The sequence below is a fragment of the Melanaphis sacchari genome, unplaced genomic scaffold (genome assembly GCF_002803265.2).
Source record: "Melanaphis sacchari strain LSU unplaced genomic scaffold, SCAv2.0 Contig261_pilon_pilon, whole genome shotgun sequence".
NCBI classification, from domain to species: Eukaryota; Metazoa; Arthropoda; class Insecta; order Hemiptera; family Aphididae; genus Melanaphis; species Melanaphis sacchari.
The window spans coordinates 576,248-604,161 of NW_020271135.1; the positions used below are offsets into that span (position 1 = coordinate 576,248).

At 26.8% G+C, this 27,914-nt stretch overlaps 2 protein-coding genes across 2 annotated transcripts in view; one reads left to right on the plus strand and one right to left on the minus strand.

The window, feature by feature from the left end:
• The first annotated feature begins 286 nt into the window (after positions 1-286).
• Positions 287-5,657, plus strand: LOC112595214 (splicing factor U2af 38 kDa subunit). The gene is made up of 8 exons (XM_025340343.1): positions 287-390; positions 460-524; positions 690-777; positions 1,754-1,820; positions 4,332-4,414; positions 4,658-4,729; positions 4,868-5,001; positions 5,221-5,657. Exons 2-8 carry the CDS (start codon positions 481-483, stop codon positions 5,450-5,452), a joined length of 720 nt encoding a protein of 239 aa, XP_025196128.1. The 5' UTR covers positions 287-390; positions 460-480; the 3' UTR covers positions 5,453-5,657.
• A 9,809-nt stretch (positions 5,658-15,466) lies between these two features.
• Positions 15,467-27,914, minus strand: part of LOC112595241 (cell adhesion molecule 3-like) — a 259,369-nt gene continuing 246,921 nt past the window's right edge. Inside the window, exon 8 of the mRNA XM_025340378.1 lies at positions 15,467-18,048. Within this exon, the coding sequence (XP_025196163.1) occupies positions 17,945-18,048 (104 nt within the window). The 3' untranslated portion in view covers positions 15,467-17,944. The remainder of the gene's footprint in view (positions 18,049-27,914) is intronic.

The following is a 27,914-nucleotide window of genomic DNA, read 5'->3' on the forward strand; positions in this document are numbered from 1 at the left end:
ATAATAATAGAATAGGATTATGATAATAATTCGTAATGATATTAAACACAAAAACAGTAAAATACGTCAAAGAAGTTTCATCACGAAGATGTCGAGAATACTAAGTAGTAAATAGCCGTCTTTTCATTGACTCTTTACTCTTTACTCTTTAGTCGTTACCTGTCCTATATCAAGTATCAACGATGATAAATTGATAACGTTGTTTACTTCTTCGAAGATACAAACAGTATTTTTACTGTTCCATGATGTTCCGACAGCTTTTTTTCTCGTGCGAACGGTAAGTTTTTCGGTTCTAACTTCTGTACCAACAAACTTGTTAAAATCTCGTACGAATCAAATTTTTTCCGATTTTATAATTCGGCATCGGCTATCCGCTATCCGGCTTATTAGGTGTGCGTTTTGAACTGTTTTTTGCAAGTATTTATGATTTATATTTTTTTTTTTTTAAATTTTTTTTAGTTTGAACTTCGAACTATCGACATGGCCGAGTATCTGGCATCCATTTTTGGTACCGAAAAGGATAAGTAAGCAAAACAATACCAACTGGCTCGTTCGGTTGTTTTATATTTATTACAATACGATTTTAGAGTTAATTTAAAAAAGAAGAGCTATTTGTTTTGAATGCGGTTGTTGTAAAATAAAATCACCGACTTATGCATGGTTATAATTGTTAATTTTTTTCCTTTTAGGGTCAACTGTTCATTTTATTTTAAAATCGGTGCTTGCCGTCATGGTGATCGCTGTTCAAGAATTCATAATAAGCCCACTTTCAGTCAGGTGAGTTTTCATTTAAATATTCTCTAAAGTTTCACATTTAAATGTAAGTACTAAAATATTAATATCAAGTTTCCATTTAAAAATATAATTGTTACTTTATAAGTACATATTAAAAGCTAAATTGGCGTTGCTAATTATTTAAATTGTGTAAATTTTATTTTAAAAAGATTTATTAAAAGATTGGTATTTTAGTTAAAAAATGTTTGTTGCAATGTTAAGAATCCAAATGAAAATAGTAAATTGGATTACATAAACTTAAAGAAGAGTTCTTTTGTTAAATATGCCTCTAGATGTTTCCATTCATAAATTTATCTATTAAAAAGTAAAGAGTATATTATTTTTTTAAACAATTGGGTATTATGTATTATAGTAATACTCTGTCATATGGTTTTATTATATATTAAATATAATATATTATACAACTTTTTGTTTTAGATAATAATTATTATAATATATACTTTAACATACTATTTTAAATAAATATGAGTATATAATATGAGATATCTATTAAATATGGAATTAAATTCCTAGTTGACAATCTCTTGTGAGAATTGCAATTTTTTCAATGATATTGGTATAATAAGTAATCATAATTTTTTTAATTAATTTTTATTGAATTTCAGACATTTTATTGAAAACTAATAATATTTAATATAATTTTATTATAATTCACCTTACACCTTAGTTTTATTTATTCCAAAAAATATATATAAACCTTTATGCTAGGTGTTGTATTAATTCAATAATACTATATTATATTAGAATCATAGTTTTATAAATCTGATATAAACTTAAATCTAAAGTACTTAAAAATGCATTGGTTAGGTCATTCAAATTCAAACAATATATCTTAAAGAACCTCTAAAAAATTCTTCTAATATTATCTTTTAGTTAATTAGTCACAAGTATATTTAATCATAGTTAATATAATTTATGATTTTATTGTTAAAACTTTTATGATAAATTTTTTTTTTAGACTGTACTATTGCAAAATCTTTACGTAAATCCACAAAATTCTGCAAAGTCTGCTGATGGATCACATTGTAAGTAATAATGTTTAACTGAAATGCTATAGTTCCTGTCATATAAGTGAAATAATAAATATATTACTTTTTAATTTTAAGTAATAAATTAATATAGTATATTCTTTAAATGATAAGATTTTAAAACAATGTTTTTATAAACAGACTGATTAAATTGGTAATATAATTTAGTTATAACATATTTCTTTGAATAATATTAATATATTATTTTATTATTGATTGGTTGTGTTTCAAAATTAATTTTGATTTAAAAACATATTTTTATTTGGATAGAAATGTATAAAAAATTTTTTTTTGAATAAAACAACTTTATTAATAAATTATTGAAATTTATTCTTTTTAAAATACAATATCAACTGGTGAAAAATGTTTTTATTACAATTTATAATGTACTATTATAAATTTATAAATAAATAATAAATTTTCAATTAATATTAACTACATTGTATAGCTTTACTGAGTAGTTATTAGGTTTAATTTTTTACTTTTATGTTTACAGTCGTTGTCAAATATCTTGAAAGAGTGTACTCTTTCTTTGTAGTTTGAAGACTCTGCTCTAGCTTGAAGACTACGACTCGTCAGTGTTTTTAAAATTTAAATTAATTTTTTTTAATAGCCATTTTCATTCATTATTTATTTAAAATAAGAATAAACAAAATAATGAATTTTACTAAATCAATTCAGGTTGTCTGTTATAGGAGTGAATATGGATGTTTGCATCAATATGGAATTTTGACCAGTTTAAACAAAATATGTTGTTTTACTACTCCTTCAAGATATTTGATAGATGTTATCTTTATTTTTTAAATACCTATGGAGTTATACTATGGTAAATTATTTGTTTCAATTTAGAATCTGCCCCATAATTTGATCACCTTTAACATACCTTATTATTTATGTAAAAAAACATTTTTATAATTTTTAAATCTTCTTAATTTATAACTAATAATATCAGTTTTTGGTGGTTGTTTGCGTCCATTTATTAAATTATTTGAATAACTGATGTTCAATTTTAGATGGTGATTATCCACTACAGATAAAAACCTTCCGTGGATTCTGTAACCAACTTGAATGATTGTAGTCACTGTTTAATCAAGGATTTCTAATAATATAATCATCGGATATCTGGACAATAATAAATGGTAGTTGGTTGGTTTTATCATGCTACCAAAATTAAAATGTTTAGAGAATTCAAAGTTAGCATTGCATTTGAATTCTACCCCTCCATAAACTTGCTGATTGATAGGGGAGAAAGGTCAAATTCAAACCTTTTCTGCTTGAAGCATGCTTATTCTCATTCTATACAACAGAGCGACTTCTCCATTTTTTTATTTTACATAATTATTTTGTAAAAATAAATTCTATTATCATAATTGTGATAAATGTTTTACCTACACAAATGTTAGATTATGATAAAAAAAAAATTATGTGTGAGCCAAGTATTCTATGACACATTTCAATATTTCAGATGATAGAGATTGAGTATATCTATAGTATAATTATTAAATTACAAAATATCGCTTTATTAGGGAATGAAATACACAATAGTTGTAACTAATATAACAATTAAAAAAAAAAAAATTATGTTCCATATTAAATTATAATAACATAATTTATATTATGTTAATATTGCATCAATTATTGTGTTATACATAATATCAATCAATAATAGTTTTGTTCAGGATCACATATTTATTTATTTAAATGTATGTATATATTTTTTAAATTAATTTAAATTAAAAGAAAAAACTTTTATAAAATAAAGTAGCCTACAATTAAGAAAATAATTTTCTATTAAATATTTTGAAGCTAAATTATTTTAATTTTATAATATGAGGCTAAAATATAAAATTTGTGTAAAATATGATAGTCACTAGTTGAATATATGATTTAAATAATTCAATTATAGGAAAATATCTATAATTAATTGATTATTTTAATTATTATAAATTAATATCAAAAATCTGATTTCTTAGTCATTTTAGATAATTTTGCTTTACAATTTTATAATAGATGTTTTTACTGTAAAACTTTCTAGTGAACCATACTAAAAGTACAAAAGCATGTTTTTATGCTATATTTTTTTCACTTTTATGTCCTTTTAAAATATGTTTTTATTATAGAAATATTTTACTTTTTAATATATATTAGTTTAGTATATAGTTATTGTACATTTATACTATATTAATAATATATTTCTATTGTAAAAATATTACTATTCACTTAAATAGATACTTATTATTTAAACAATTTTTAATATTATGTTATAAAGGTTTTATTTAAATAATTTAGTGGGCTTTTTGAACAAATATCTGTTAGTTACTTATAAGTTACTATTTGTTAATCAAATATTTGTTTTAATATTATAAACCAATAAATTATGTATAAAAAATTTTAAAATGTAGAAAATTATATACCACATTTCAAATAAAATATACATTATTTATATGTGCATTTTTGCATGTAACTAATGTGATATTTTATAACTAGTATTCATTTTTTGTCTTTTAGTGGTTTCAAATGTAACTGATGAAGAAATGCAAGAACATTATGATAATTTCTTTGAAGATGTTTTCGTAGAATGTGAAGACAAGGTATAAATCTTAGTTTTAAACCTTATAGATTTGAATTCAAAATAAAGATAATTATTTAATAGATTTAAGTTCAAGTCAAAATTAATAAACTTGTTAATGTTCATTTATGTTTTTAGTTTTTACTTGAAATAATTGTATATTCTCAGACATTGAATTTAAACTATTGTACCTATTTTATTAATATGTATGTATTATTATGTTTATTTTTATTTATCATATTAAATTTAATTATTTATAACTTAGTATGGCGAAATCGAAGAAATGAATGTTTGTGACAACTTAGGGGATCATCTTGTTGGCAATGTTTATATTAAGGTAAAATATGTTCATGTATATACCGATTAATATTCATTTTTTATTTGCATATTATTTTTTTGAGCATGATAAACATAGTTAATGGTTTATCACATTATTTATGAATATATTCTTTTTTTTTTTTTTGAAAAATATTAGTTTCGTCGAGAAGAACATGCAGAAGCAGCTGTTAACGATTTAAATAACCGATGGTTTGGTGGACGTCCGGTTTATGCTGAATTGAGCCCTGTAACAGACTTTCGAGAGGCTTGTTGTCGTCAGTATGAAATGGGGTAAGAATAGATACCTTAAATAAAATAGTTAAATTAATTCATGTTTAATGCTATTCAAATATAATTTATAACCAATATTTTGGTATTCATAAAAACTATTTAGAATTTAATAAAGATTGAATAAACTCAAATTAAGTCATAAAAAATTTTCAATTTTTATATTTATTGTAATAGTTAGTAATAAATGTTAGTAAAATATTTATAATTTTTGATTTCTAGAGAGTGTACACGTAGTGGATTTTGCAATTTCATGCACTTGAAGCCAATATCACGAGAATTACGCAAATATCTTTACAGTCGTCGATCACGCAGACATCGTTCACGTAGTCGTTCACGTGACCATGTTGGAACTCGTAGAACCAGATCACCTTCTCCTAGACATGGTCATCATCGTGGAGGTGGTGGTGGTGGTGGTGGTGGCGGAGGTGGACGTAGAGATCGTAGATATTAATTATGTTTTTATTGCAGCAAATAATTTTTCTCGACATTAAACAGTGTACCATAAAACAATAACTTGATACTTTCATGTAATATGTGTTATAATTTTAAAGATAAGGCAAAGTAAAATAATAAGGACTTTATAACCAAAGTAGTTTGTTTATTTCCATCTTTTAATTATAATGGCTGATAATAGTGCATATTTTTTTTTCTGTTTTTATGTGTTACAATTTAATATAATGTCATACATTATTTATTCTAATAGTCATAAATGCCTTGTAGTTTATTACTTTTTTTTCTAAAAATAACTAAATGCTATGTGAACTTTAATTAAATAATACTGACAATAAGAAAAAATCATCTAGGTACATCATTACTAATTTTTTTTAATTATATTTATATTTATGCCAAGTTATTATTTAATATTTGTGTTCAAATAAAAATGCACTTTTAAAATCTTTTAATTATGTAAAAAAATAATGACTTAAACTTAATGTTTTTAATTTTTTTTTATTACTCAGCGAAACATGTGGTATTTATGCAAGTAAAATTTATTCAGTTTTTTACAATATTCCACTTCTTAATATTAGTAATTGTGTTAAAGGTTAAACTAAGTATGTTTATTTGTTAAAATAATAGTATCTAATTTACCAATCTATCGTCATAATATATGATTTAAATTATTTTTTTGATCATTAAAGGGATAATACACAGCTTTTGAATACTATACTTTTAACTTAAAGTGTATTATTTTTTATATCTGAAAATAAAATATCGTAATCAAAACTATAGTAATAATAAGTTGTATAGTTAAATTCTGTAATCCAATCTAATTAAGTTAAGAAGAAAGTACTAAGACTTAAAGTGTAGTTGATATGAGGTAAATATTATATTGTTTAGTTAAATTACTATAATTTTTTATGTTTCAAAACATTGACTGTAATAAATCAGTGGCAGATTTGGAAAGGAGAAATGTGGAAAATAATTACCCTTTTATTACTGTTCCAGCATATTACTCAGATAATAAAATTTAACCAGATTTGGTTTGTATTTTTGGTATTGCAAATTTTCTTTTCTATTATATTGATTATTTAAATCCTCTTTTGTCTCTTAATAGAACCAATCCTCTATTTTAATTATCTATATAAGAGGTCATCAAATTCTTTAAAAATTCAACAAAATATTGTTAAAGTGCTAAAACAAATCTGAACTGAATGTAAATAATACTAAAAAAAAACATTATATTCTCTTGTGTTTTCTCTGTTTTACAAACATACAACTTAGAAAATTGTTTTCCAGTAGAACGTAGAACTTATTGTGTGTTATTAACTTTAATATTAGAGCAAATTTACTAATAAAAATTGAAGAAGTCAAAGCCTTGAGCTTAATTACTTTATCACAGATAACATTTTTACCTTCAATTTTGATAATAGATCAATTCAATCTAATATTAATGTAACACTATATTTGGCTGTTCGGATATTACATCCTATTATTATGACTACCTAGGATTTTGTGTGATAATAATTTATTACGGTTTAAATGTATTTATTAATTTCCATTTTTTGATAAAAAAATACTACTTTAAGAAATACCTTCATGATTAAATTTATTAAACGCTGTCTTAATGATAGTTAATAATGGATGATTCATTTAGAGGTACTTTTTTCAAAAATAAAAAATTCAATTTTATTGGATAATCTTTATTATGATTAAAAATTATTAAATAAATTTATTTTTTAATTATTATGTTATTTAAATACTGGCCGTAACTGCGGTTAACACGGGTCATTATAAAATTCTAATTTTCAATGACCCATCTAAGCATTTCGACTGGTGTCTATTTGGCCAATGGCGTGTGCTTCCAAATAAGTTCCAATTAATTTATCGTAAACGGCTTAGCCTTGTAGACCCTGGACTTCACGTAGCCAAAAAGAAAAAAACCGAGAGATGTGAATGGTGTGACATTACATGATCTAGACGGCCAAATCGTGAAATTAATTGTTCGTCAAATCGTTTTCGCTATATATCAATGGTTTCACGTTCTGTATGGTAAGTAGCGTCATCTTGTTGAAATCAAATGTCTCTGAGATCACGTTCTTCAATTTCAGGCAAATTTTCCGTTATCGTGACGTTTTAACGGGCGCCATTCACAGTTACGTTCTGCCCGGCTTAATTATTGAAGAAATTCAAAATATGGACCGATAATTCTACCAGCGACCAGCCCTTAGATCACGCCAATCTGTTGTTTTTTCTGGATGCAATGGTAGCTCTTAAACTTCTTCGGGTTACTCTTTATCCAAAATGCGACAATTTTGCTTGTTGACATAGCCATTAAGCCAAAAATGGGTCTCATCGCCCAACAACATTTTTGTCGAAAATAGGGTGCTGCTCTCATATGCGGACTATAAATGCATGCGGTCTACTATCATAAATGTAGACCGCATATCGTAGCAGAAAAAAATAACTATTTAATAAATACGTACATCCACTAAGAGATAAAATAAAATTGGTCAGATAAAATGTTCTGTTATATAGGTATGTCATATCTTGTATTTTCCAACTATGTTTATTGTTATTAAAAAATAAGATTGTTGATATAGGTACCTAATCTACCTAAAATCTGCCCAACATAACGAATTTAATAAGTTTGTTAGTTACCTACGTATTGGTTGTCGATTGTGTTGTATTGCGTTTATATCTATTTGTGTCCGTTTTGTTTATCGTGTGCATTATGCAATTTAAAGATTTTTATTTGATTGTCGTAAAGAGTGAAGATAATGCCACTGTGTTTTTAAGGGAGCACGGTTTATTAGATAATGCCGAAGAAACATTGCTATGTCAAATGTGTGGTTCTGGAATGGTTAATACTAGAAAATGAAATCGAGGAGATGACTTTCGTCTTATTCTTCGGTGCAAAAAAAAGATGTCTGACCACGCTAGTACCTATACGACTGGGGAACAAGCTTTTTATTTCGAGGACTTGAACAATAGTTGTAATAGTAATCTCAAATTTACCGAAATTTTAGAATTGGTTTTTCTTGTATCGGATATTTCTTTGAGAACAACAGCCACTTTAACAAGAAGAGGACGAGGGAGAGTTGCCGACTGGTTTAATATGTGTCATGAAGTAGGTATGTTCAAATGTTTTTCACAAACGTCTAAAGATGTTGGGAACTGAGATTGATCCAAAACAGATTAACGAGGCTAGATTTGTCGGAAAGAGAAAATATAATCGAAGTAGGTTATTCAATGGTGATCAACCCTCTTCATCTGAACACAGTGATGTTGAAGTCCAGAACGGTAGAAACCATGGACAAAGAGTAGATGAACTTTGGGTATTTGGTTTAAAAAAAGGTTCTGACTGCCGATATTTTTATGTACCTACTTCGAAGAGACAAAAATACATTACTTCTAATTAGGTATACAGCGAGAGTGTGAAGCTAGCTTTGTTATTTACTCTGATGAGTGGGTGACTTATAGATGTTTAAATGGTAGTGGATATATTCATAAAACTTAAACAGTCAACTATCAGCAAACCTACGTGGTGGATCTTTCGATAGAGGCTCACACTCAAAGCATAGAGAGAAAATGGCTGGATGCAAAGACAAAGCTCATGAAAACAATGAGAGGTACCTACAACTAAAAAATTATGTCAATCCTATTTTAATCATTATTGTTGGAAGGTTGTTTGCAAAGACGAACCCGATATATTTATAACATTTCTGAGGGATATTAAAACAGTTTATCGTTAAAATTATTATTTATTATTTTTTATATTTATTTTTTGACTATGTGATTTTTATCATATCATTATTGAAAGTTTATCATACATTTTTTTAAATTATTTTTTCATTTATTTTATGTAAAAATATTATTATTATTACACTATATTTTTAAATTTAAGCTAATAAACATATATTATAATTATGAAAATATAAACATGGCGTATTACAATATAGGTGTCATGCGATTTACGTCTTACAAGGTAGACCGCGTACGTGAGCAGAAACATGTCGGTAGTCCGCATATGAGAGCAACACCAAAAATAGTGGATTTTCTTTAACGTTTCAAGAGCCCAAACACTGAATTTGTGATGATTTGGAATGTTAACTGGCTTCAATTCTTACGCGAGTTGGATTTTGTATGTTTTTAACCAAGGTCTTTACGTAAAATTTATCAAGCTGTTGAGAACGGTGTTGAATTGATTTAACACGGTCATCACGTACACTTCCAGCTACTGCCGCTGTATCTATTTTTTTCACTATGCGCTGAATGTGACCTATTTGGTTGCATATAATCTAATAATTAAAATTAAGTTTCAAATTGAACAACTGTTTAGCGAATTGTGCGTTCGGTATACCGATTTCGTGGACCCATAAGTTTTCCTAAGCTTTTGAAAAACACTCCCTGTAGAACGCTTATTTTCGTAGTACAGTTGAATTATTTGGGTAGGCTTTGTGCCGGGCTAAATCTTTTCATGACAAAATTTCAATTAACACTCAACAAAAATATTACAACAGTTTAATACGACTTACGTGTTATCTCTCATAAAAATGATTTATTCTGAATGAATCACCCGATATATATATATAAGATAAATAATTTATAAATATAATCAATTTTTATATCTAATTTAAAACATTTTTTCCTTGCATTTTGATTTGAAAAATTTCAATTATGTGATCAATATTTAATTCATTTGTTCGTGCTTTTTTAATGTTTAAAATGCTTATATTTGTAAGAAATTCTTGAGTAATTGAAATTAGTAAATAATTTTTTATTAACTTCAGAAAAGAGTTTTCTGCCGATTTACTTGTAACAGGTAGAGACAAACAAATAAAAAATATGCAGGTATTAAATATTTCACTAAAAAGTAATGACATATACTTTTTATTAATATACTAGGGTCAATAACAATTATTTTATTATTTTAATTTTAGTTTTTATTAGAAAATTTCTTGGTGATAAAACTTGCCTAGATAAATCAGATGAAAAATAAGTATTATAAAATAAAATGAAATCATACCATGACTTAGTTATATTCTTTCCATTGTACTTAATTAAATTTACTGGTTATAAAAGGTCAAATTTTCTTAGAACTGCTTCAAGTCCTTTGAAACGCTCTTGTAGGTAATTGAAATATAGCAGTATTAGTAAGGGGCAAAAAAACAGTGATACGAAAATTTTCTTTGATTGTGTTTAATCGTTTAATTCGTTTATCATTATTAAATAATATCAATACTATCTATTGCTTCTCTATAAATTTCTTGCATTTATTTTCTTTTGTTATTGATATTTGCCACTTTGATCGTAATTCTGTTATTGAAAAAACTAACTCTTCATAAGTATTCCTCATTTTAGATTCTGAACGGAGTGATGAATGTATTGATTTTACAATGTGTGTGTGTTTTTTTTTGTGTCTGTGTAAAGCAAAGTAGTCGAAATAATTCTTCAATTTCAAACTTCGGGGGTGGTTTCCGATAGCAAAGTAAATTAATTCATACATTTTTAAATAAATAATTTATCACTGTACATATTATTATTTTGATCAAAAATGTAAAAAAGGTATTTAAATAGTAATAATAATAATAAAAAAAAAATCTTTAAACTATTTAATTATTTATATGCAATATAAGAGTTAACTATTAACACTGTTGGTATAATGATCAAACATTTTTGCAACTTTAAAGATAAAAAATTCCCAAATTGTAGTATTATTATTTATTGTATAACACAATATAAACATTATTCTATTTTTCAATAAAATAAATAAATAGTAGTACCTAATATAATTTTGATAATTTCATATATTGTCATTCTCTTCAATTTATAAAATTTCATTGTAGTCTACATTCACTGCTAATCTTTTATATTTTAATAAAGTACTAACTTAAAACTTCTACACCAAAATATACTAATATTAATATTTTACATACACAACATTAAAATGTATTTATGCAAATAAATTACGAGTACAAATTAATTAATTTTTGAAAATTTCTACATAAACTATAATTAAGTTAATACTTACCTAAGTTTAAAATTATTATGTTTGATAAATTTTCAATTTATTAGTTAAAAATTAATTAAATAAATAAAAACGGATATAAACAATTTTAATAAAATTAGCTTGATATTTCTTTTCAAATAGAAGTTATTTCTATAAGTTTTAATAATATTATTATTTTTACTTATCTAATTAATTTACATACTATAATTGTTGCTGTCTCCAATGGTAATACACAGTTTTGTTCCTGTAAGTTTAGCTTAAATTTTGTCAAAATTGTAACAAGTCCATTTGGACCAATTTTTGCGATACTATCATGGACAATAATACTAATAATGTACTTATCATTAAATATTAATATATAAAAATACTAAGATTATGACAGTTTTTCAAAACTCGTCATCTGACATTTTGCATGCGTTCGTCCCTAATTTATACACTTTGAGTCGTTAAACATCAATTTTCACATGTTCCTCAACTTTAATTAAGTACAATTTATCACCTTAACATTGGAATTTGCAGTTTTAATTTCCGCTTGAGCTTAAATGCGCAGCTCATTGGTGTCCGCATGGAGTATGCAGCCACACGCTTGCACACTCTGGGGTTGACGCTTATTTTAAGTGCAAAATATGAACATTGAACATATATCCTTTTCTTTCATGAAAATTTGCATTTAACAAATATGAATAAAGTTTAAATTTTAAATTTGTTGAACGTGAGTACTTCAGAGGAAGTTTTCAAATAATAAGTGTCGTGTTTAACCAAGCAACTAGGCTAAATATTTCGAACTAATAATTATATTAAACAATCAGACTGTTGAACATTTATAAATGTAATTATAAATCACCAACAGGGGATAGACTATCATTTTGAAAATTAATTTAAGAGATGACCCTACAATGTAGCTGCACCATAGCCATAAGCGCGAGTAGACTTTGGTCGTAACGGGTATGTGGTTGATAAAATTCACTTCTCGAAAATATAATTAATGACCATGGTACTGTCAATGTTTATTATATCAATTTTTTATCATTGCTTTTTATTGTTTAGCAAATAATAGGGTTTTCAAAATTTTTTTTCTTGTTGAAAATTAAAAACATACATTTTTATAAAGACGTGTTTATTGAAAACAAAAAATGTATAATAATGTCATAATTCTTATTGCATAATTTTAAGTTGTAAACGTAAATTGTACCTACAAAATATGTTATTATTTTTCATTTACCAAAAGTGTTATTTAGCAGAAATTTGTTCACATTATGTCCTAAAAATAGCGTCTGCCTTAAAGTGTGTAAATGGATGGCTGTGAACTCCATGCGCACGTCAATAAGCTGCGCATTTGTGCACAAACGGAAATATAAAGCTGCAAATTTCAGTGTGGGGGTGATAAAATGTACTTGATTAAAATGAGGAATATATTAAAATTTATGTTTCACAATTCAAAGTGTGTCAATCAGAGACGAATGCATGCAAAATTTTGGATGACGAGGTTTGAAAAACTGTCATGGTATTAGAACTTAATAATAAGTATATATTATAAGTATAATTGATATTTCACGGGAAGGTTCTTTTTGCGGCGAATAGTCAGACGGAAAAATATTAAGAATCAAAGCTTAGTATTACAGCTGTGAAAATTATATCATTGGACTCCAGATGACTTACACTATAGTCTCATACTTAAATGGGAATTTTGGTTAGTATTACACGCCGTAATCCTGGGCTAGGTTAGGATTTCAAATAGATAGGATTAAATTGATATCAGGATTATTTTAGATACCAGGATTTTAAATAGATGAGATTACTTTTAGTTCAGAATTTCAATTAGACAGGATAACTTTTATATCAGGACTTCGTACCTAACAGGATTTAAAATAGACAGGATTACTTAGGTATAAAACTAATCCTGCCTATTTGAAATCCTGGTGTGTAAGTAACCCTGTCTAATTTAAATATTTTACGGCAAAACAGTCACGGTGAAGTGTCCTGGATCCGATTTGTTATTATCATCATTAGGCAAGCCCGGATTAGGCGGGCAGGAGGGGCCAAGTCCCCGGGGCCTACGTGTGTTAAGGGCCCATAGTTTTCTTGGTTTAAAATTACATTAAGTGATAATTTGTACTTTTTATAGTACCTAAATTAGTACCTACAAAAATATTTTTATTTTTTTCTTGTTTAAGCTAAAAGTTGATGGGGCCCGTCGACCGTGTTTACCACCAATAATATGGTAAGTGGGGACACATAGCGTCATAGCCAAGTTCGTGTTTGTTGGGAATAGGCATATATTTTGATATTACTGTATTTAAAAATAGAATTGGGAAAATTTGTTTATGTGACTGTCTCGGTCATGGATACTCATAATTCAGATACCTACCGACTAAACCTGTTTACATAAACAAAACTTAATTTTATGTGTAAATATATATATTAATAAAAATATAATATTTTTTTAATATTTTTATCCTCATCAATCATTATTATATTTAAATAATAATGTTTAAATTTGTTTTATTGTATAATTTTATAATTTTAAAGAATTGTTTTTATTGACGGGGGCCCACAACTATGTATTGGCCCCTGGGCCCCTGAAGCTCTTGATCCGGGCTTGTCATTAGGTATATATAATAATAATGTTTCTATAGCCTAAAAGGAACTTTTATTTTTCATTTTGATGAGACATTTTATAATATAAAAAAAAAAGTTCGAAATAGTTCGGTTACCGGTCTATTGTGATGTGATTTAATGGAGGTTTGGGTGTTCTTTGCTCCTCCGGTAGTTGCAGTACTGACAGAGACCCTATGTGTTTCAAAAACTTATCGTAACATACCTACTACAGCTTATGACTATAGTTGTCGATGCTTAAGATCAATTAAAAAAAAGATTATTTTTGGCTGGTACAAAAATATTATAGTTAAGCCAAAGTGTAATTTTGATAAATTTTAAGTACGCATAAATATAATATTTTCAATAAATAAATAAAAACAATTATAATATCATAATCATACATATATATTTTTTTTAACTTAAATAACAATAATATTTTAATCAACTTTTTTTTTTTCAAAGTAATAATATTCATAACAATTTGCCACTTTTTTACCATTTTAGTAAGTATAATTAAATTTTAGGTAAAAAAAAAAAGAAAATAAGATGATAACAATTTTATAACCAAATACAGTTGGTTTATGTACATAAATAATATTTAAAGATGTAGTATAAGTATTAAATTAATATTACATATAAAATATTTATTTATAACATTTTTGTATGAACTGTAATACACACTTTCTCCTTGATTTACTGATAGACATATGTCTGTCCGTTTATCTCCTCTCTGTCGTATATGTACTATTTAATCGTTATTTTATTTAGTTACAACCAACTATTTTAATTTTATATTCACAAAAGAGACAACCAAGATTATTAACATTCAAGTTGACAGCACTTAATGTAAGAAGAAAAATCAAAAAACCATGTTTCCTAAAGAGCATTTTTAATTGTATTTAAATATATACAATAAAATAATTTTATGAAACTAATGTAAAAAAAAATATATACATTTATAAATAAATAGGATTTAACTTAAATACCTACCTAAATATCATTAAATGAACTGTAGGTATAGATGTTAATAATTTTAGTTTATTCGAACATATTAATCTGCTCATCAAGAACTGGAATAAAATAATGTTTAATATGTGTTATTGTGAATTAAAACAAACTTTGGATATTAAGTAGCGATTAGGTTAGGATAAATACATAGAATAAGGTTTATACACATTTAATTAAATTAAAATAATATTTACATAATTTTACAACCAATTTTGTTAAAAATATTCATTATATTTATAGAATTAAAAAAAAAATTTTCACGAAAATTTGCAATACGATTATAATTAGGTAGGTATATAATATACGTATTATATATAATAATAATTATGACGAATCGGTAATACGATTTGTGTCATACTCTTATAGTTTATAATATTTTATTTTTTTCAGCGTACAATATATTATTAAACCTAGTTGAATATTATGAAATACGGTAATTATTAATGTATTACATTTATAATTACATAAGAATATAGGTAGAATATCAACAACATCAGATTATTAAAGTAGTCATAACGGATATTTTTTAGGATTTATATCAGATAGATACACTTTGAGGAAGACATCTATACCTACTAGAAATTGATAAATCGTATAAAGGATACTGTAAAACTTTGTAAACATATGGTAGGTACTTAAGTTGAAAATATTAAAAAGAGCACACTCAGGTGTATCTATGATAAACTTTAGTACTTCACCATTAAAATATAAAAATGATAGAATAGACCAATAACGAACGTCGAACATATCAAAATCGAATCCGTACTTTTTACCTGTTGATAACTACTAGTTAGGTACACATTTGGACCATATTATGGTGTCGATGTACCTTGTAATAAAAATTTGGGGAGTAGGTGCCAGGGTCTTTTCGATTTTGGTATCAGATGGTATACAAACTACGAGACAAATATTATTTCGTACGATGATTTTATAGAAAATGCTGTTGAATATTATTTAGTCTTTAAATTTTAGTCATTATTAAAATAAAAATGTCAAGTCTTTGTTTTTGAAATAGTAAAAATTTTCTAAAATTTTGTTTTTGGCTCATGTTTATGAAAAGTACTGATTATGACAATCATCAAGAATGCTATTTCTTACATGATGATAATTATTAAACAGACTTGAATATTATGTGTTTCAGATTCTTTTGGGAGAACTAAATTTTATATTATCAGTTACATGCGAAATCGAGTGTATGAGTATAATATACTATATACGCGAAATTGATCCTTTGACGTATGCGATAAACTGCACGTGAGCGTAGTTACAAGTTTTAAAGTCTACATAAATCGTCAAGTATTACTGTGAATCGAGATAAAATATATCATCGTCGTTGCATTTTAACGTGTACTACCTTTCTATCTAGGTAGGTACATTGGTAAATTTTATTGTTATCTCGTCTGAAATTTCATGCGTGAAATATTTTCGCTAACAAAAGCGATTAATAATTTGATAAAATACGATACTACGACAAATATCCTTCGATTTACATTTACAGGCGCCGAAACGTACATCGTTCGAAAGTTTTTTGACTATTGAATATAACTTGAGTATAGGTATTACATTTGTCATTTTGATTTATTTTTCACAATTTATAATTTACAGCACCTACGAACACTCTAACACGGTGTTTAGAAGTGTAATTATACTGTTGTAATTATATTACAGATTATAGAGTGACTGCAGAGTTGATATTATACAATATATATTTTATCATACAAATAAGTAGAGATAATTGTAATAATCACCGACGTGCAACAGTGTAAAAAAAAATAAATTCAACCCAATATCGCTAAAAACACGTTGTACGCAGTATAGTAGAACCTCATTAATCCAGACTAATTAGGGGGCTCTTGGTTGACCGGTTTAATGAAAATCCGGATTAAATAAAATGACCAAAATATGTCTATTATAGATTTAAGAATAAAATATACAAGATACATCATATAATTAGGCCCTATAAAACAATTATTTAGTATATACATGTCATATAATCATTATACTGATTTGAAAAACTGCTGATCTAAAGTTGTCTTCCTTTCTCATTAATTCTTTTATTAATTAACTCACACAATTATTATTTCAAATGTTTGTAATATACTGATATGTTTTTATTGTTGTTATCTTTAACTTATTTAATGACAATGTTTAGGTGACCTTTAATTTCACTAAGTTTTGGCTTTGTGTCTGCTTCATTTTAATCATACTCATCCGATTCTGCAGCAATCACGCTTTTAACGATATCCTCTGCTTTTAACCACAACACGATGTTTTTCAGTGTAGCTAAGTTTTCACTACCTTGGCGGAAAGTGTTGTGAAAATAATTTGTTTCTAACTCAGAAATATTAGGCTCAATCTATTTATTTATTAAAAGTTTCTTCCATGAGTTAATAAAATAGTTGATGATTTTGAATCTTTGACAGCAGATGTGAAATTGAATATTATCATGGTTTATTCTACAGTAAGCATGAAAACAGCTTTAAATAGTTTTCCGGATTAAGCGAGTTTCGATGTAACGGGGTTTGGATTATTGAGGTTCTATTGTACTTACAATATATCTATTGGGACACTCTAACATTTATCTACGTATACACATACACACAAACACACACACACACACACACACACAAACGCTCAACAATATAAAAGTATTTCGGAATTTCGTTTTTTGGCGTGTTGGCAAAACAGTCTGTGGTGTAAGTTGTCGATCTTACATCGGCATCCTGAACGATTCGTCGCAAAACAATCTTTATTCTGCGCAGGTAATAATGACTATTGTTGTTGCGCGATCGACGAGCATATACTCGTAAATATAATGAGGCGGCGTGATCGCTGTGCAGGTGTTTTGGACTCTGGTGTCACTGTTTACTGCACGGGACCGGGGAATCAACTGGACAGCACCAGACAGCACAGAGTCAGCAGCCACCAGCCGGCTACGCAGCACACCAGAGGACCCGAATTGCCGTCGTGCACCGCTGCCGGTTGTTCTCCTGTGAACACGCAAAAAACCATTAGTCAACGAGGGATCATATTGTTGTACGTCTTACGACAATATTATATTTTAATAATGTTCATAATTTGCTATAATATTATGCATGGCTATTGAGATTAAACAGAGCCGGATGAGGAAGAGACGACTTGATCGGTATTGAAGTCATTATATATGCCACAAGTATTATATTATATTATACGTGCACATCGTGGATTCTTCGAATAACCATCTATTTAACGGGTATATTTCACTAAGAAAACTCAAAATCTATATTAAACGTTAATATTAGAGTTTAAACATTGCAATTTGAAGAAAAGAATGTTTTCCAGGAAAAGTCACACATTATTTTTGTAAAATATTGTTTAAGAAAGAACTATTATGATAGTGCTTATAAAAAAAAAACGGGTTTTAAACTCCAATATTCTATAATGTACTTATATTAGATGCTAAAATTATGATTTTGAGTGGTTTTCATTTCGCTAAATTATTTATCACATGATTTTGATGGAAGGACAAGGTATATAAATACGCTGTACCTATTACATTTTCTCAAAATAAAATCATAATAATATTCTAAACGTAGATAGATTTACATGAAAATATATACGAATATATTGTCATTGACCACATTCAAGTCGACACAGTAAAAAAAAATATTTATTCTATAAATCACATACGTTATCGATAGGTACGTGAACAGTTTTTTGAATAGCACTTATATTGTCATACCTATCTAATAAAAAATGTTTTGAGCTCAAGTCCACACAGAAGTAACTGCTGTTATAACAATAAACGACAGTTGCATATTGTCCGGTGTCAACAATAGTAACACGTTTATGCCAATAAATAAGTGTCGTCATCATGTTTTGCTTAATATTATAAACAATATATTGTGTTCTATATTCGCTGAAACTTAAACTTGCGGGCGCCTAGGAATTTGGGTCACAATTAACGTTTTTTCAAAAAGTTTTACGGTAATCAAGCAATTATTATTATATATTTATGACAAGTAGGCTCGGTTATAAGGCCACTATATTTAACAATTTTTTATTTGGGTTACTATTAAATTTTAAATTTTAACAAAATAATAAATAATATAATACATCATGTATAAATTGTTATAATACTTGACACTGCAGTGCACTCAAAACTTTATTCGAATTGACTGCGTATCTTATCAAAAGGTAATAAATAATCCAATATTAAATGATATAGAACTAGCAGGGGCTGCCATCAAACTAAATGAATAAGAATAGCCAAAAGCGTAATTTACAAAGATTATAAAACATTGCGATCGTTCAGTTGATTGCAAACTGTGTGATCCACATTTGGTATTATATTTGTGTGATTCGGTATTATACAAATATAATGGAAGTTATAATGCTGAAAGAGGAAAATAAATTATTAATTTTTAATAATTATAAATTTTCTTTTGCTGATAAGAGTCGATGTGGCAAAACTCTTTGGCGGTATGCCAAGAAACATGTCCAGTAAAAATATATACGATTTAAATTAATTTACGAACGGGTACGTATATCAAAACTGTAAATACTTTTTATTGTTATATAGTTATAACTATTTTTAATTTAACAGATTAAACTGTTAATTTTTGTTATCTGATTGCTACTATTTTGTATTTAACACATGAATCAAACTTATAACATAATCACGATGAAGAGGTAAGACAAATTGAGCATTAAGTTATCCGGACTAACCGAGAAAAGAAAAACGACTGAAAATACGAGCACTTTGGTAAGACCATCCAAAATTGTTATACCAGAAATTGAGAACTGCAGCACATCAATAGATACTGATTTACTTTTATTACGCGATAATGTATGACAAGCTTGCCCACAAACACTCTAAATTTTTTGACAACAAATATTAATGAAATATATGACTATTTAAAAACAATTCAAAAAGGAAAACTTTTAATTAATTTACCATATTATTATTTTTTCTACAATTACAAATTTAAATTTCCTATGTTAGAATCTGTTAATGTTGATGGCACTTTTGGATACTGTGTAAAACATTTTTATCAATTATTTTAAATTCGTGGTTATAAAGATAATTCATATTTTCCTTTAGTATTTTGTCTACTTTAAAACAAATAAAAGAATACTTATTTTATACATAAACATTAAAATCAATCATCCTTTATTATTTTAATTATAGCCAACACGAGTTATTGTCGATTTTTGACGTGGACTTCAAGGTGGAATCAATTATATGTTAAATCATATAAAAATTGTAGAATGTAGATTTCACTTTGCGCAATTATGATGGTAGCGAAAAATTCAGGGAGTAAGTTTAAGGAAAAAATATAAAGATAAGACTTCTGAAATAGGTAAATGGTTAGAAAATATATTTAGAATGCCATTTTTATATACAGAAGAAATAATTAACTGCTTTGCAATGGATTTTATAAGTGAAAAGAAGCTTTAGAATAATAAATCAATAACATTTTTCGGTTATATTTTTGACATTTATATTTGTGACAGTGCTATTTTTTCTTCACTTATATTGGCATTACGTTTTGAATCTATAATTTGAACTACAAATGTCATCGAGTTTTTGCATTTGAATTTCAAAAATAACTTTTATATGTTATATCCTATTATTCATAATTTTTTAAATGTTTTATTGGGAGTTCAATCAGAAGTTTATATAAAAGCTAGGAAACGAACTTTAATTAAAAAAAAATATTTTTAATGAAATTGAAAAATAAAAAGGGAAAAAACAGAATTGAATTTATAAAATCAGTATCATAGTAGGTATTTAAAAAAGTAATTTTATTATTATGTATTAAGAAAAAAAATAGTTAATATGCCCGACTTGACTGGTAGGTAACTGTAAACTGGACAATCAAAACAAGTAGATAAGTTTATACGGGTATTTAGGTTTGTATATGACGTATACTTAGTCGTATAATTTCACAGATTATTAAATGAAATACATCATTATCTAAATTTATTCTAATTAAGAAAGTATTAAACGTGTCACTATGTTTATACTATTACAGTACGTGGTTTTTAATCCGAAATAAATGTATTGCTAAAAATTGGTTCCACCTTTATCAGATGGATTAAAAAAATTAAATTTTGTTTTCCAATTAATTTTAGAGAAAAAAGGTTTTACACGCTCGTACGATTAATTTTAAAAACCTGTAAAAAAAAAAACCATCAGCTTATATTATATTAATTTTGCACGGTTCAAACGATTAAACTTTTTTTGGATATTAAATGTAAAAAATAATAATGAATTACGATGGAATTTTTTGTACATGTGCTTACATGTCAAAGTTTTAAATACAAATTGTACGTTATAAAATATACATCTTTCTAATTATTATTGAATGTTAATTTACAATTACATAATTTGAATTAGATATATTGAGAGTATAAACTTAATTTGCAGAACTTTTAAATGTAATTTTAATTCACCATTCATTAATTTAGTATAAGTTTATTGCTGTCTTATAATTACTTTGATTCAAATAATATATATGTCTGTCACTACTCAACGATATCTATAGTATAACATGTAGTTAACATTTATTCTAAACGATACAATGAAGTTTTTGGTTTCGATATAAGTTGATATAAAAAAGAGTATTTTTGAAAGAATGAAAGTTTTATTTACTATAAATTGGACTTAAGTCGTATGGTTTTATACGATCATTAGCTATATAGGTTTAAATATGGATAATACTATGAACATCATTAAGCTTATAAATATAATAATATTTAGGTATGCATGATATACGAGTATACCAATTGTTCATATAATATGTAAAATAAATAAAAATGTTACGCTAACAGTAGATAAAAAAAATAATCGATTTTAGTATTGTATGAAACTAGATGACATGAAATTGAAATTGTCTGCGTGGGTACATATCTTATTTTTATTTTAAAGGGATCATATTATGGGATAAGCATATATGTTAAGGGAAATGGTTTAAATTTAACAAATCTCATCATCTAGATTCGATTAAATGTTCAATCTTCAAAATACTTTAAAATTAATTTTCTGAACTTAGCAAACGACATAGAAATATATAATTATGTTAAAAATTCTAAGAATGTATAAATTAAAATAATTTTATAAAATAAGATAGATTCAGAATTAATAGATAGATACGTAGCGTTTTAATTTTTAATCATGTTTTATACATTTAAGGAGTTTATTTGATTACGAAATGAATCACTGAGTTGGAAGTAAATAATTATCTTGTGTTCATTAAAACATTAAAAAATAAAAAACAATTTCAAAAATTTTAGCTTTTAAAATGAATAATTAATTAAAATCATTTATGCATTTAATTGTGTAATTAAATAAAATCCAACTTGCAGGAATATGTTTCTTTTTAATTTATTGTGGTTTTTTTTTTTATAATTTTCAAAATTATAATATATTTATTCCATCAACTTGACTTTTCATATTCTAGTATAAGAGTAATAATGAACTGTTATGAAAAATGAATTGTCACTAATCTTAACTAGTGGACAATTTTACATACAAATAACATAATATATAGATACTATCAATTATTAACAGTCAAAATACATTTGAATATTTGATTGGTCGTTATGTTTCTCTTCACCAAAAAAGTACAAAGGTAGGTACTTAGCTTGAAAGAAATAAGTGTACGGGTATTTTTTAAATAACATCATACATTATTGATCAAAATTTTAAAATGTCACAATTACAGATGTAATTAAGTTGATAAAATATCTATAAAATTTACCTGAACTTAAAACATCGTTTTGAATTGCTAGAAATTTAAATTAATGCGCGTAGAAATATATTTTTAAAATTGTCTTATTAAAATACATTTAAGATGTAATCCAAAGTTTTCTGTAAGCAATTAAGTACGAATACCATTTCACATTTTAAATAAAATACCACGTACTTTTGTGACAATAATTGTCAGTAGTTAGCGTGACTGTGTAAGTAATAATCACGCAAATAAAACACCGGTACAGTATTTTTTTCTAGATTAAAAAATATCTGAATTAGTACCAAATACCGTATAGCGCTGTAAGATACAGTAGATACCTACGCGTAGAATATTCAATAGCTCTGAACGCTTAATGGTTTTTTATTGTCAATAACAGTGAAATTATTCTTATTTATTTTTATTTTCTGTATTATTATTATTATTATTATTTTTTTTAACTTAGAAGAAATCATTTAAACGACATTTTTTAACTGAAATTACTTTTGACTATTCAAAGGTATTTATATTAATTCGGATGACATTTTGTATACAAAAAAATAAAAATACTGATATAAAATGAATTTCAAGAAAATATTGTGTTCTTTACAATATTATATTGTTGCGAAAAGTAAAATACATCTTATTAATTTACTACAAAATGGAAAAATATGAATGTGTATAATTGAAAGAAATAATAAGAAAGTAATATATTGTTGATTGGAAAAAAATCACATATTTTGTGAATCAGCTGAGGAAAAAGTCATTATTATGAATCATGATATACTTTTATTCTTGTTTTTATTTTGAACTATTTGCGCATTATAGTTCTGTAATAGGATTCGATTAGAAACGAAACGCATTTTATTAATCACTAATCAGCAATTTGAAATTTTGAACTGACATAATATTATTATTATAATATAAAGGTACATATTTAAGTGGAATTTTAGTGGAACTAAAAGTTTTGTTTTTCACTTTGACCTGGTTTAAAAATAATGATTAGTACATCGATCCGCCGGGCATTGTGATATTCGCATATAATGTATAATAATATACATCATAAAAAAAAATCAGTCATTAAAGAGGTTTTGTTTTAATTTGTTGTTAGTTTTTTTTCATATAGATAAAAATCCCGTCCAGTAATATTATTGTCGCCGTCCGAAGACATGGTAAATAAACTGCAGTGTAAACACTTTATTATTAATATACATTGACATTTCGCATATTATTGGTTTAACCGGGACCGGCCGATGGAACGCAGACAAATAATATTATACTGCGGTATTGTGACGACAGGCTTCGTTGTTAAAATATGATGCGGAAACCTCTGCTACTATTGCATAATATGTATTTTATAGTATTATTGTGAGTCTAAGGGCGGATAACAAATGAAAATGCAAAAAAAAAATAAAAATATGAAAACAGTTGACGTTCACGTGAATATTATTGTTAAAAAAAAAAAAAATCAACGATCGGATCATTGCGGTTTATAAGATATTATATTGTATCGTTGTGATTTTGCCACGTTTGACGTTCGGGGAGTTGAGTTTTATATTATATTTCATTTTTGACTGATCTGCAAAAACGGTATGACAACAATAATAATAATATATCTAAACAGACTTTCCACGTTTTGGTCATGTTGTAAATTCCATTGTGTTTCGACATTGTGTAGTCTAAATAAATAAATACATAAATATAGCTATCGTCGTGTCTAGAGTCTAGACGCCCTCGTGGCGACAAACGGTCTGCATCCACCGATTCTACAGTCCACACAATTTTTCAGTATCATTCATTTAACATTTCAAAAAGTATGAATATTTTTGAAAATATTTGTCTTACATTATTAAAATTCAATAAAAAACAATATTTTGAAAAAATTAACTTTTACTGTTTTTTTATCACAAACATTTTTTTAGTCGAGTTTGATTTTTGTGCGAAGTGTTGTATTGTGGCCACTCACAGGTCAGATGAGGATGTGTCCTGTAAAATGTTAGACCACTTATTTGTTCATCTAAACTTTAAATACTTGTAAATAATTAATAATGTATATAATTTTTACACAACAATATTCTCAGAAAATCTTCGGAACATGATACTTAAAGTTTAACGTTGTCGTTCAAAAAATTAAAACTTAAGAAATTTGCAACTAACGGTTTTAATTTTAAGTAGAGAGTAAATAATTGACTATAACAATTAATTATCTTGTTAGTCGTAACGATCAGTATACTTAGAGTAAAAATGGTGTGATGGCGGTGGAGACTCTGATTTAATAGGTAAGGAATATGAAATGTTTGACACAAAATCCGAGTTAAGAACCGTAGCTGTTAAATCTATTAAAATGTATAACTTTTGAAATATATAAATTTGAAAAAAATTTATATACTTGTATTAGTGTATATGTAAATTTAGCTTCTTCGTATTGGTAATTTACTTATATATTATTTTCTTACTTATACATACTATCTAAGAGCGTACGTGATGCGTTATTAATTTATTTTTTGAATTTTTCAATAATTATATATACGCTAGAAAGCATAACCAAACAAAATGGTACGATCGAATTTTAGTTGGAATAGTTGTTTTAACATTATCTTATATTTTATTGTTTGTAATACTTACGTCGAAATGATTTCAAGCCAAAATGTCCTTGACCAAATGCCATGCATAAATATCTCTATACAGAGTGGATCGTAGTAGATTTACGCGGATGATCTGCAGTGGTCCACTCTGTACTGTGTACTTGCACCTACGTGGCTATGTCGACTGCTTCATTCGCAATGACATCCAATTAGTATATTAATTACTAGTAAATGTTTATGTGCTATTCGAATGAGGTAATAATGCATTTTCCATTTGGCTGTGAACGTTTGTTACGCGATCGGTAATTTTTATGATGAGAATATTATTATATAATATCACCGTTGCTGTTATGGCTGTCTATTGAGTATTAACGGAAAATCATACATTTCGTTCCAAATGAGTGTAGTATTCGACATCTGTAAATATTTTTTTCCTTTAAATCGTCATTAGAAAATGTCTCGTGTGAATAATTACTAGTAGCTTCGCGAGGCATTTTTGTAAATTCTTGGAAAACTTTCAGAAACAATAATTTATTTCGAGCTTTTGCCACTGGAATAGAGAGAAGAAGAAGACGATATTTGTATTGTTTAGGTCATAATAACATTAGTAACTAAAAATCGAGTGCGTATGGAAATCACGATGCAGTCGATGCAGATAAATTTATCACTGATTTATATTAATTATATAATCTGTACATTTTGATCTCTTTGAAGCTGTCAATAATTTAATTTTAAAATGAACAAATATTATCGCATTGTTTTATTTTAATATTTTACATTCAATTATGATAATATGTTTTAAAACGACCGGGTTGTTCATTTTAAAGCTGCAGTACAACTACATCTAAAATAACAGACATGCTATAATGTTGTTTTTGTATCAAACTCGTTTTGTAGTGTATATTTTTTAATTAGAAAAACAAAATGTTCTCGGGTTTCGTACATAAAATCGATGATACCTATTGTTTTCCACCAAAACTTGTAATTAGATTCGAGGAACTCAATTTTCATCCGAATTTTATACGTGACGTACATCATTTGAACAGTTAAAAATTCGAATGCGTAGCGAATACGTTTCCCACTAGTGAGATCGTCGTGTATACATTAAGCGAGTTTTATAATTAATAGAATTAATGCTTTCTATATAATTAAAAGTTTGTGTTGTTCGTACACATATTCACAACAATGCATAATAATATTGCCCATAACGTGGTTTACTATAATTGTACCGACCGGTTGTTTAAGTGGTGGTAATAATAAACTTACAGGCGTTTTGTCGAAGACTAATTTTTGTTGTAACATTATAATATATAATTCATACGGGCACTAATCGTGTATATCGTTACTGAAAACCCATTGCCGTTTATACTGTTTATAGTGCCCTGCGTTAGTTATATTATGGTGTTGTACAACATCGTTATACCATACCGATGGTAGTTAAGTGCAAACACGTGTTATATGTAATTTTATTGTGTTTAGTTTACAAGAAGTTAAACTATTTTTGAAATATCTTAAGCGCGTTGCGTCCCAACTCGTCGATTCACACATCAACGTAGGAATGAAAACTTGATGTATTAAGTGTAGAAAACCCTTAATTTAATGTTAACTTAGAATAAAAAAAAAAAAAAAAAAAACCGATGTATAAGATATAAGATGATGAGCGGTGTCACGATGATTTAATTCCAAAATACTGATAAATAAGACCGTCAATAGTGTTACGACTCGCCTTTAAATATCTCAAGTATCCTCCTCAACCCACTAACCATCTGCCGAATTTTTGCCTCGATATCCTTCAAGCATAATCTGATCATAAAGAGTGGTGGTCGTGGTTGTGGCAACTTTATTGTCACAAGGGATCTTGTTGCATGATTTAGTATGCTTTTCGACTTCTATGCTTATCCGTGAGACATTGAGTTTTGACTTTTTCAAGAAAAGACATGTGATCATACTTAAATGGTTAAATTAAAATAATACAACGTTCACGCTCTTTGTTACAATCTCAAAATGCTTGTATTATTAATTATCTTTACAAAACGAGTCGCCACACTGTATAATAGGTGTATTATAGCATTTGATTTATATATAGATTATATGGTTCGTAACAAGTGTAATATTGTTTTGAATATTTAATATTACTTTCTCGTAAGTCATAACTACTTATTAGTGTGGTTCCAGAAAAAAAATATCATATGATTTATATGTATGCGCTTAATAATTATCGATTATCCCTGTCAATGCGTACGAAATCAAAAAATTTTAATTTTCTACCTAGCTTGAAAATGGTTTCAATTTTTTTCAAATTTTTGTTATCGGTTTTTCAACTGTACCGTTTCTAATACGGTTTTAGTAATAAAAGTCTTTAAGTATACCTATCTGTTGGGTTTAAAACCGATCGTAGTAGTGTCCTTTTTTCCACTTACGACTTTTCGCGGTGGTCTGATTTACGCTGCGTTATGTTCAACGAATATGTATAATAATAATGTTATACCGTAAATGACGTACATTATTATGATTTACGGATGTTCGTCGGCCGATTGGCTGAGGCTATTATTTTTG

Coding starts and splice junctions, on each gene's coding strand:
- LOC112595214 (XM_025340343.1), top strand. CDS start 481: ATGGCCGAGTATCTGGCATCCATTTTTGGTACCGAAAAGGATAA. Junction 525..689: donor TTTGGTACCGAAAAGGATAA/GTAAGCAAAACA, acceptor TTTTCCTTTTAG/GGTCAACTGTTCATTTTATT. Junction 4,415..4,657: donor TCGTAGAATGTGAAGACAAG/GTATAAATCTTA, acceptor TTTATAACTTAG/TATGGCGAAATCGAAGAAAT.